At 38.1% G+C, this 12,620-nt stretch overlaps 1 protein-coding gene across 1 annotated transcript; it reads left to right on the top strand.

The window, feature by feature from the left end:
- The first annotated feature begins 7,483 nt into the window (after nt 1–7,483).
- On the top strand, nt 7,484–8,413 carry LOC108544034 (olfactory receptor 14A16-like). Its single transcript, XM_017894961.1, has one exon. It carries the CDS (start codon nt 7,484–7,486, stop codon nt 8,411–8,413), a length of 930 nt encoding a protein of 309 aa, XP_017750450.1.
- Nucleotides 8,414–12,620: the final 4,207 nt, after the last annotated feature.

Here is a 12,620-nt window from a genome sequence, read left to right as displayed (position 1 = left end):
AGTAAAGTAGGCATCAAATTTTATTTTAACCATATGGACATTTAAATTACATTTAAAGGACATTAAATGCATCTTTTCTCTGAAGTTCTACCTTGGCCACTGCTCATGTCATATATATGCATGGTATAGTTTTGGCCTTTATATTGCCTATGCCTGAACAAATACCATAGTGTTGTAATGATTGTAATTCTGTAACATATTGATATTCATAGAGCAAATTATTTTCCTTTGTGGTGAAAGTTTTAGCTCTTTTCACGTAATTTATATATGTTTTAGAGCAGACTGTAAATTTTCACACATATACATATAATATAGTTGGGATTTTTTGTTTTGTTTACTCTAATGTAATCACATTAAATCTATTGATTAAGGAAATTAATCATTTGGATCTTCAAATATATAAATATTGTGAATTTTATTGGTCTTCATTCCTCAGTATATCTCTGACCTTCCTACTTACTTGCATAAATATTATTATCTAAGAAGAACACTAATTTTCTTTGGGACAAATTGGTTAGGGTTGAATTCTCTGAGGTTTCTTAATTTCTTCTATTTGTGGGGATAAGAGTTTTGGATGTATTACGCCTCTTCAAAGCAGATGCCAAATCAAAATTTGCCATGGAAGATATCTATTGGTGGAGGACACTGTCCATAGATCTAGATCTTTATCATTCCCATATATCTTGATGGATATGCCATAAATGTAAGTCTCTTCTTGTTCTTTTAATCTAAACTTAAGGGGTGTACGTGCAGTTCTGCTACATGGCTCTATTGCATAGCCACGGGCTAAGGTTGAGCACAGCTGCCTGAGACATACTTTAAAGTTGCCTCACGGAGTGCTTCAGAAAACAAAGGAGAGGCTCAAGTTTTAAAGAAAAGGAACAAATCAGGAAAGGGGAGATTATGAAGTTATTTGTGAGACATTGGATATACATTGTGGAACTGTAGGGCAATAGTTACTCTCTTCAGTGTGTGGTATTTTATGGTTACTTCGTGTGTCAGTTAGTCTAGAGCCCGTGCAGAGAGTGGCTTCAAGAGATAACTATTTAGCTCAAGGGAAGGAGTAAGACACGACTGTTACTGCACTTCAATGCAGTTCTTGGCCTGAAAATTCAAGGGGCTAGCACTCCTCACATAAAATATCTTTTCTTTCTTACCTGGAAAACTAAGAATAATAGTATATGGAAGTAATAAGATAATTCTATGATTACATTAATAAAGCCATTGTGATCTATATCTAGTTAGGTAATTATCACCTATGAAATGCAACAGAAAATATATCGAAAACTGATTAATAAATGATTACTTAAATCATTTGGAAAAGGAGCTAAGAAACATTCTACAGTGATGCTATGAAAACATACACATTTAAAATATTCTTACTGAGTCAAGGGGTTGAAAAGAAGGATGGTGGCTTGGGGGGAAATAGAAAGATGTGTCTTCTGGCTCTTTCTTTTTTTTTGATAGTATGAACCATAACGTAGTGAAGCAGAGAAAAAATCTTCCCTAAGCAAAACCCCAAAGCCAGAAACCTTAAAGGAAAAGAACAGTAGATTTAACTAGATTGAATAAAATCTCAAGGACAAAATGTAATCACAAAAGAGTTTTAGAAAGCAGCTTTAATTTTCTTTCTTTTCTTTTGTATTTAAGAAGCATGAGACCTACAGGACCTAAATTTTCTAATATATAGAAAACTTAAGCAAAGCAATAAAATGAATAATATAGCGAGAAGTTATAAAAGACATCAGACGAAAAAATTAAAACAAATGGCTCGTATACTTTGTAAAACTTGCCCAGACTGACTGACAAATATATGCACATCAGAACAAGGAGACATTTATTTCGCCTCTCATAATGTTAAGGAAGGATGGACCTAGATTAAAAGTTGAAATAATCTGTCTTTTGAGACTGCCTTGCATCTCTGGGGATAAAATGAGGCAGCGCCTGTAAAGTCTTGTTCTTTCCAAGGGCAGGATGGTAGTTAATTTGGTTCTACTCCCAGGATATTTACTTAACCAATTAGGAGAATCACCTTAAAACTGGGAAAACCATGGGCACAGCAGTTCATGGTTCTTGCCCTGTCTGGACGTGATTGTGGACATGATCATCTCTGCAGCTAAAAGAATCCAGTGAAATTCCTGCCATTATTGTTTTCCAACTTTTTTCTGTCCTTTTCTTTGCAACCCTACTTGGATGTCTTAACTTCTGTAAGTATTCACTTTTGTCTTTGGATTGTGAGTAATTGGTCTACTTTGAAGCTCAGAAGAGTCAATGTGAGTAACATGGGCAGAGTAAGAGAGTTATGACATTAGCTGTTAGTGACATTAGCTGGAAGCTCACAACAGCCATAGAAAGGGGGAGACTTCACCACACCACCTCCCTGGTATCCACTGGACTTTGATGGGTGGCATCCACTAGCGGAACTCAGAAAAAGGAAGGTGTGAAATCGGTTTTTATAAAGAAGGGTACCATGCTAGGTAGGAGGGTTACTGTATCACCTCTTCAGAAGCTTTATATGATGCCATCCTGGGATACAGCTGAGTAAGCCTGTGTTCTTAACATTGTATAGGACATCCTAGCATAGAAGCCTATGGTTTATGGCCACCTGTTTTCAAATCCAGCCCCCATACTTGTGTGACCAGGGGCTAATTGCTTCAGCTCCCCACAGGTCCAATTTCTCCATATAATTGGCATACAAGGGTTTGTTTTGAGCATTGATGTAAGTTATATCCAGTAATATTTGGAAACATCTTAGAATGTGGCTGGTGTCGGTAAGTGCTCTAGATCTCAAATTCCCAAGAGTACGTTTCTCAGACCATGAGTCATTCCTGCCTCTGACCATCCTGCCAAAATGCATGCCTTCTCAGGTCCCTTATTCTGAAGAAAATAAAACAACAACTTGTTGTTATTGAAGGATTAGAGTGTGGGAGGATGATCTGTATAAACTTCTTAATATATCCTCCTATACATAATCCATGTATCTGACCTCTTAGATACTTAAAACAAAAAAGGTGGACAGTTTACATCAAAATTATTTGTAAGCCTAGAAGTATTTTCAGAGGCTTAACAAAATACAAGTTTTAATTTCATTTCAACTGAGATTTGAGTTCATTTGTTTATCTGAATCAATATAATTTAAAAAACATTTTCTTTTTTTGATTGTTAATATATATATTTGTAGTTCTTATTTATTTTAAATTTATTTATTTATTATTAATACTTTAAGTCTTAGGGGTACATGTGCATAATGTGCAGGTTTCCTTGACATATGTAAATACTTTGTGCCATGTTATGCTTGCTGCTGCAGCCACAGTCAACTCGGTCAGCACCCATCAACTCGTCATTATCACATCAGGCTGATAACTGCCCAATGCCATCCCATTAATCCCTCCCCCCTCGCCCATAATAAGGCCACGAGTGTGATGTTTCCCCCCTTCCCAAGTCAAGTGATCTCATTGCCTTCAGTTCCCATCTATGAGTGAGAACATGCCGGGTGTTGGGGTTGTTCTGTCTTGTGATAGGTTTGCGCTGAGAATGATGGGGTTCCAGCTGCATCCATGTCGGTCCCTTACAAAGGACACAAACTCATCCTTTTTAATGGCTGCCATAGTGATGCCACACGGTATGTTCATTAATGGCACTATTCACAATAGCAAAGACTTGAATCAAAACCCAAACTGTCCATCAGTGACAGAACTGGATTAAGAAAGAATGTGGCCACATATGCCACCATGGAATTAGCACCATGGAATAAAAAACGTTTTCTAATATCTTGCCTTGGTCTGAGATGGTTAAGAGTTTGCCATTGTTTTGACATGTATAGTTGGGATCTTCCTTTCTATAGCAGTCCAAGGAAGGGAAGAGAGACAAATGCCACTTCCACTCCAATCATAGCCATCAAAGCCAGGGTGAATCAGTCTATGGGAAGTCTGCTAGTATTTTAAGGAGCAAAGACATTCTTTCCCCTGTATAAACACTTCTAACCATGCATTGCTAATGCAAAGACTTTCTAAACACTAGTGGTAAGGTTTTCATTTGTATTTCATAATAAATAAAGATATCTATAAACAGTTTATGTCGAGACATAAGTTATGGTGATCGTCCTCACTGACGTCAGAACACCCTCTTGCAGGCCCTCTCTCCCAAGTCTTTAATTAACAGAAGAGTTTTCTATAGCACTGGGGTCTGGGACACGAACAGGTCTGAACAAGAAGAGCCACAGTGGGAAGGAGGCAGAGATAGGAGGCTTTCTGGGAGCATCTACTTCTATCTCCTTCTTAGTTTCAAAGCAAAGGCAGAAAAATTTATATTCACCCCTCTGTATCTAGCATTTTGCTCTTACATTGATTTTACTTTACTTTATTCAAGAACACATTCAAACCTCCCATTCATCTTCTTTCTCATGTCAGTTTGTGTTTTCTCTTTCCCTTTCATACCTATTATGACCACTTACTTCAAACCTTCTTTTAATAACTCATAGGTTTACTATTAAGTAATATCCTCTCTAGTTTCTCTGCCTCAAAAATATCTTCTCTGCAAAAGTGACCATATATAAAGAAAAGTTAAGTTATAGAAAATATGACTTTCATTATGCCACCTCCCCCTTAACCCCTGAAGTGCCCTTTGCTGTCAGCGAGGTGAAAGCTAAATCTCTCAGCCCATTGCTCATCCTTTCCAAATCTCTCATCCTCCTAGCCCACACCACATGCACAAACCTTTGCTACAAAGCATTCTACCTACACATCGCTCAGGTTGCTGAGGTCCTGCTATGTTCACAGTGTTCTTGTAAAGGAACAGTTGCTTAAAAAACCTCTGTTCCCTTTTCTTTTCCTAAATAGTATCCATTTTCCAAAAGTTAATTATTTCATTTCCACATCAAATTCACCTTGATTCCCTCGAACTTCTGAAGTACTTTGTGCCTTCCCTCATCTGGTCCAACAGACATCATCATACAAACTTATTACAATTGTAAGGAAGAAAAAATCAGTTGTTGAGAAATTAAAATGTATAATCAGAGTAGTAAATAATTAGAAGTAACTGGATTACCAAAGGAAATTTGGGATTGATGCTAAATTAATTTTGATTGCTGGAATTCCCAAAGTAGAAAGTAGAATTCAGAAGTAGAAAAGAAGAAAAGCATAAGCATTTTTGGGGTAGGGGCAACCACTTCTGACAGAAAAAAATGCAAAAGTCAGAAAGAAATTTTATGAATTGGGACACTCTAACGAGTGGTTCTCAAACTCTAGCATGCATCCTGATTATTTAAAGGGATGGTTAGAATACCTCTCACTGGGCTCCACTCCCAGAGTTCCTGATTCAGCAGATCTGAGGTGGGGACTTGAGACTGCCTTTCTAGCAAGTTCTCCCATGATACTGACATAGCTGAGCCAAGGACTACAGCTTGAGAACCACTGGTCAGGCCCGTGAAGAAGATTGTGATAAATGTTAAAAAGATATTTGTTGTAAATTCCAGTAAGAGATCAAAAAAAAAAAAAAAAATTGACTCATTTGATCATGGATAATAAAATATTTTATTTTGTGTTTGTTTGTTGGCTGACTGGTTGCTTAGCTAGTTTCACTGTACGGCGTATCAGATGAGTTTAGGGAGAATATATAATTTCTGATTTCTCCTGCTGTGAACAGGCAGCCTGCGTGAAGCAGTCTTTTAGGGAATATGAAGTTTACAGTGGGAGAAATTACAATGAGACCCAGATAAATAGATTAGGAGAAAATACTTTTTGAGATAAGAGAACTCTGCTGGATACTATCTCAGCTGTAATTGACTTTCAAAAGCTAATTTTTACTTATTTTCTGAAGTGTGAATATGTCCCAGGCCAAACAGTGAATTCTACCCAATTTTCATTGTTGTGTAATTACATCTAATGATCGTTCATAGTGTACAAGCCTCTAGTGTTTTTTTTTTTTTTCCATTGAGCATGTACACTTATCGCCAACACCAGCACTTTGTTGAATCTTATGTGGTTATCTGAATAATGGAGTTCAAAATGAAGGAGAGTGAGGGGAAACCAATAAAGAGCAAATTCTTGGATGCAGAAATTTTATCAAGATCTAGACAAAAAAACTTAGTTGTAAAAATTAATAATATAGTTTAGGAAAAACTAACTGAGCAAACAGCTATTAGATTAGAATCCGAAATACTGGGTAAAATCCTAAATCTACTTGATGTAGCCTCATAATGGGATCCTGCAGAGGTTACTTCCTCTCAACAATGCTTACGAATGGGTACATTAAACATGGTTTATTAAATGACACTGTTTCCAATGTTAGATGTTGCACTGCAAACTTATAAAGGAGGAAATAATTTTTTCTCTGAGACAATGAAGAAGGAATGGAAATATGAGCAGAAAGCAGCTTGGTGGAGAAATACAGGATTAATTTGCTATTCTCAGCCATGCAGATGATGAGGTAACCCATGGAGGATGGAAGGAATATGGACAGTGGTGAAAGCTCAGGGCAGGAAGAACAGCAAAAGAAAAGGGAGAGCGGGCCAAACAGCTATGAACCAAAAGGAGAGCTTGTTGTCGCAGCTAACTAAATAGGAGCCTTGAACTGAAAACACATGGAGCAATTGCTGAAAGGTGACAGCATTAATGCTGAGAAATTTGCTAGAAGGTAAAGACTTTAGCATGTAAGAAATGAATGTGAATATTATGTTGCACAGTTCAGATATTTCAGTTCTACTGAGGGACAAGTTTTCTTTGAACAAAATGTAATACAATAAAAGAATGAAAATGTCTCATATTTTTTCTGTGTCCCTAATAAATTGGAATGATGTTTCTAAGATCTCACAAGTTTTTTCATAAAATTTGACTGTAAGTGTCAGCAATCACTATCCATGTCAGATGTTAAAGGGTATTTTTTTTAAAAGAGGATAAAATCATGAGTCTCATATAAATATAAAACAAACACAGGTCAAAGATTTTATTTAACTCAATAATTAATAGGGGAATTTGCAAGATATTCTAACTGGTTCAGAAGAGAAATCAAAATACCACACATATAAGGGCAGATAAAGAAAGCTGAAATAAATTTACAAATAGATGTAAAATAGGTCTACCTATAGAACAATAATCAATCACATTACATCAGAATATAATTTGTATTTTTATGAGCAAGACTAATTTGCATATTAACAGATTCCTACAACTTCCAGAACTGTAAAGTAGCTCAAAGATAATAAAATACAACTAGACAGGACACTTAGTATTTTTCACTGTTGTTATTTTCTTATTACAAAGTTTTTCACAATTTTTCCTGACTGGCATAAGAATGAAGATTGGATGAGCAGAGGAAATGCTATTTGTTAAAGTCCTCCTTGTTCCTTGGTGATGTCTGATATGATCTTGAAGTTTTTGGCAGATGCACATGTGAGTGGGAGAAAGAGAAGTGAAGGAAATAAAACAGTAAACCCTTTTGTCCAAGTCTAAAACTGCTTACTTTATTTTTTACAGCAACTGGTAAAATGTCCAAAGAAATGAACAACTTCACCTTTGGGAGAACATTCTTCCTCATGGGGTTCTCTGACATTCGGGAGACCCAGATCCTACATTCTGTGCTCTTTTTGCTAATTTACCTGGCGGCACTGCTGGGGAATCTTCTTATCATGACTCTCATCATCAAGGATCATCGGCTCCACACGCCCATGTACTTTTTCCTGAAGAACTTATCTTTCCTGGATCTGTGTCTCATTTCCATCACTGTTCCTAAGTCCATCACAAACTCCCTGATGAATTGCAACACCATTTCATTCCTTGGATGTGTGTGTCAGGTTTTTTTCTTTTTTCTCTTAGCCACTACAGAAGTAGCTCTTCTCACAGTCATGTCCTATGACCGCTATGTTGCCATCTGCCACCCGCTCAGATATGAGGTCAAAATGAGTAATGAAGTCTGTGTGCAGATGGCTGTCTCTTCGTGGGTCGATGGAGGTCTCAATGCAATCCTGCACACAGCTTGCACCTTCTCTGTACCCATGTGTGGGTCTCCTGAAGTTCATCAGTTCTTTTGTGATGTCCCACAACTGCTCTCCCTTGCCTGTTCTTATAACATTGGTGAATTAGTAATTATTGGGCTCAGCCTCATGTTGGACTCTGGCTGTTTTGTGTTTATTGACATTTCTTACATTCACATATTCTCCACTGTGCTGAGGATGCCCTCCAAAAAAGGCAAGTCCAAAGCTTTCTCCACATGCCTGCCTCATCTCATTGTTGTGACTTTATTTCTCTCTTCTGGGTTTTTTGCCTATTTACGCCCTCTGCCTAAATCTCCATCACCCTTGGATTTGCTGGTTTCAGTGTTCTACACTGTGATGCCACCCATCATGAATCCCTTCATCTATAGCCTAAGAAATAAGGATATGAAGATGGCACTCAGGGAACTACAAATTAGTAGATAGCATCTTTCAAATTAGAAGAGTTATTCTCACATACAACATCAGGTTTTCATAATCATCTAAACCATATGGTTACACAGTCTGGCTATAATATTGGGCATCTAGAGTAAGAGTTCTCATGAAAAATGTGGTGGCACTCATTGGAGTGCTACTGAGAAGTGCCCTTATGCCCAGATCGAGTGTGTGGTAAGGCCAGTAGTGTTCCACTCGTAGACACTGGGAAGAAGTATGCCTTGTATGTATCACCCTAGTGGGAGCTCCTTTGTTTCTGACAGCTGGACAGGATGCTGGGACATTGGAGAAAAACGTGGACATTCCCAGAAAAACCAAATGTATGGTCATTCTTAACAAAGGTGATATCTGAAATGCTATGTGAGATGACATGTAGAATCAATTCTCAAATTAAAGGGACTAGATAGAGGTGATAGTTGCACACCTTGTGAATGTACTAAATACCTCTGAATTGTACAAGCTATAATGGTTGATTTCATGTTATGTGAATTTCACAACACCAATAAGACAAAACTAAAACCAAACAAGTCTCTTTTCCTCTTTTCTTTCCCAAATCTACTAACATTTCCTAGCATAGTGTGCATCCTTGTCATCTGGAAAGAGACAAATATATTAAAACTCAACTTTACTATATATCAATACATATATTTTAAAATATTAAAACAAGTTCCTGGGTGCACTGAGTAAAAGTACTCACACTAAAGAGCTTAGGATAAATTTGGGTATAGGGAGGCAATATAATCTTTTTTGGAAAGGGAAATATCTAAGCTGTATTTGACAGGATGAAGAGGAATAAACCTGAAAAAGAGAGAGAAAGACCAGAACCAGGCTGAGAGGAAAGCAAAACTAAACAAAACCAGTGAAGGCTGGGAGAAGATGAGAGCCTGATCTAGGAGGGAAACTACAGTGAACTGTGTCCTGAAACACATAAGGGAAAAGCTTGGGCAGAGGGGTAAAGGCTGGGCAAAATTCTGAGAGGCTGAAAACACACACAGGGAGACGAAGCTTTGCTTGACCGTTGGCATGAAGAGAACGTAGCTACAGGGCCTTTCTATCACATGCCTAAGCTATTAGATATGTTTAGAGACGCAAAAACAACAGCCAAGAAAATCGAGGTTACTTCCAATAACAATTTCAGATCTTACAACGTCTGGATATGCAACTCCCTGTGATTTTAAGTCTGCTTTGCCTTCCTACAGTGATGATTATTTTCCTGTTGTGGTGCACGTAGTCCAGATCACCTAGGCCTAAGAATGCTGCAGAGGAGCTCTAATTCTCTGCTTAGATGCTCTCCCCGCCCCATTGGCCTGTGATGGTGCTTATTTCGACTGTGATTCGACATTCTCTCTCTAAGTCTTTGATATCTGCTGTCTTCCCTAACTAAGCTGTGCATCATGAAGGCAGATTTCTTTCATTCATACACACACACACACACACACACACACACACACACACACACATATATATAAAACTTTTAAGTTCTGGGATAAAATATATATATATTTTTTACTTTAACTTCTGGGATGCATGTGCTGAAAGTACAGGTTTGTTACATAGGTATACATGTGTCACGGTGGTTTCCTGCACCTTTCTCCCTGTCATCTAGATTTTAAGCCCCGCATACATCAAGTATTTTGTCCTAATGCTCTCCCTCCCTTTGTCCCCACCCCCCACAGGCCCGGGTGTGTGATGTTCCCCTCCCGGTGTTCATGCGTTCTCATTGGTCAACTCCCACTTATGAGTGAGAACATGCGGTGTTTGGTTTTCTGTTCCTGTGTCAGTTTGCTGAGGATGATGGTTTTCAGCTTCAATTTATTGTTTTTTATGGCTGCATAATATTCCATGGTGTACATGTGCCACATTTTCTTTATCCAGTCTATCACTGATGGGGATAGATTTCTGTCTTTAGAATATGGGTGGATCACGAGGTCAGGAGATCGAGACCATCCTGGCTAACACGGTGAAACCCCGTCTCTACTGAAAAATACAAAAAACTAGCCGGGGCCGGGCGCGGTGGCTCAAGCCTGTAATCCCAGCACTTTGGGAGGCCGAGACGGGCGGATCACGAGGTCAGGAGATCGAGACCATCCTGGCTAACACGGTGAAACCCCGTCTCTACTAAAAAATACAAAACACTAGCCGGGCGAGGTGGCGGGCGCCTGTGGTCCCAGCTACTCGGGAGGCTGAGGCAGGAGAATGGCGTAAACCCGGGAGGCGGAGCTTGCAGTGAGCTGAGATCCGGCCACTGCACTCCAGCCTGGGCGACAGAGCGAGACTCCGTCTCAAAAAAAAAAAAGAAAAGAAAAGAAATAGTAGTAAAATATGATGTCTCAAATATTGAGAGTCCAATCTATCAGTTGCAAAATATGATTTAGCATTCCATGCCAATTTTAAAGCGCACCAAATGTATTATGAAACCCCAGGTCCATGCTCCCAAACATCATCTTAGTGCCCATTTACCTCTTCCGTCTAAGGAGGAGTACAGTAATATATGCTGGGGACTGCTGGACCTCCACTGCCAGCATTCACTATCACTTCTTCCTTTCTTACTGCCCACACATGCCTCTTTCTATTTCTTTTCTTCTCTTCCTTTCTTTTCTAAACTTAAGTTTAGAAATAAAACCTGTAAGGCTAGGAGCAGGACATTTAGGAGCAGCATCCTCTACTTTGCTGTTAAGTGAATGGTGGAATCTGAGCTTTTATGGGCTTCCGTTGTTTCATGTTTTTGCTCAAGTTTATCATCACCAGCAGGTGAAATTTTACAAAATGTTATTGAGGGGAGGCTATAGCATTTCCCGTCTTACATGGTTGTGCCATTTTGGTTATTTAGAGGAGAAAGGAGTCAAACAATTAGACTTACATCACTATTTTCATTCTGGAAAGCTACCACCTGATTTGACCTTTACTATGATTCTGTAATGAACATTTTAAGGATTTAAATCTCATAAAAGAAAACACAAATTAATGTAGAGAAGTAGACTAACTCAGGTAAGACAGAAAAGATGATAAGAATGAAGAGTATAATATTGCCCTTACTGGATAAAATCACCATTATCGATATATTATTGGATGTCATGGGGGTAGTAGGCTGCCCAACCTGAGACTGGCCTGGGGGATATTTGAAAGCCTAACATGGACAGTCTCCAAACCCTAGCAGTGTCCTGCACCAAAACTTGTAATCTTAAACAGTTTTCTACACCTACACTCTAGTGAGGGATTGAATTCACTTTTGTGACATCATCTTTTAACTACAGACACATGAAGCAAATATCCATTTTTATTGGGTAAAACTCAAGTTACAATTTACTTCACCAATACTTTTATTTATTTATATTCTGAGAATCTACATTTTTAAACTGTTATTTTAGATTCAGGGGTAGCTGTGCAGATTTGTGCAGGTAAATTGCATGTCACAGGAGTTTGGTGTACATATTATTTCATCACCCATGTAATAAGCATAGCACCTAATAGGTAATTTTTTTACCCTATTTGGCATTATAAATTAGGTATACATGTTAGAAGAGCTAAAATATCTGTATCAACATTTTTGGTTTTTTAAAGAAACTTTTTTTCCCTGAGTGGACTTAAATTTTCTTATGTATGTATGTATTTGGTCTTCCTTGAGAAAGGGTGCCTGTGTGTGTTTATAAAGGTTTTAAATATTACACATGTGTTCATTCAAGAAATTACAGAAGTCTAGGAGCAGATATTTTAATTCTAGAAAAGGACAGGCAGAAGTGATCTTAGTTCATTCTCAGATATAAAATTGTAGAAAGGAACCGGAATAGGTTGAATAAACAACTAGATTGGATTGGATTGTTAATATCTTAAATGGAATCTATTTAATTGAATGACCTCAAATATAATTATTTTTGCATACGGTATGTTAATTTTTTGTTAGGAAAGCAAGACAAAATAAAACCCAAGGGATTGGGCATGAGGCTTTGTTTTGAAAGAAGTTAATCTATTCCCCATATGAAAAATGCAACTGAGAACCTGATCTCTTCTCTAAAAATGTTGTATACCCAAAGCACTCCTAGTTGTTGGAGGAGATCAGCTAGCCCCTGCCCTATAAAGGTGGCTGGGAAGTTCTGAGTTCCTCCATGCCTGAGACCAGTTAGGGACACGCATGACAAGGACATGAGTCAATAGAATAAAATCACTGACTGTATTTGAAGTGAGAGGGGATTGGAGGAAA

Source organism: Rhinopithecus bieti, unplaced genomic scaffold, assembly GCF_001698545.2.
Source record: "Rhinopithecus bieti isolate Rb0 unplaced genomic scaffold, ASM169854v2 scaffold_26106, whole genome shotgun sequence".
Taxonomy (NCBI): Eukaryota; Metazoa; Chordata; class Mammalia; order Primates; family Cercopithecidae; genus Rhinopithecus; species Rhinopithecus bieti.
The sequence above is the reverse complement of the archived record's forward strand: the minus strand, read 5'-3'. Positions and strand labels throughout refer to the sequence as shown.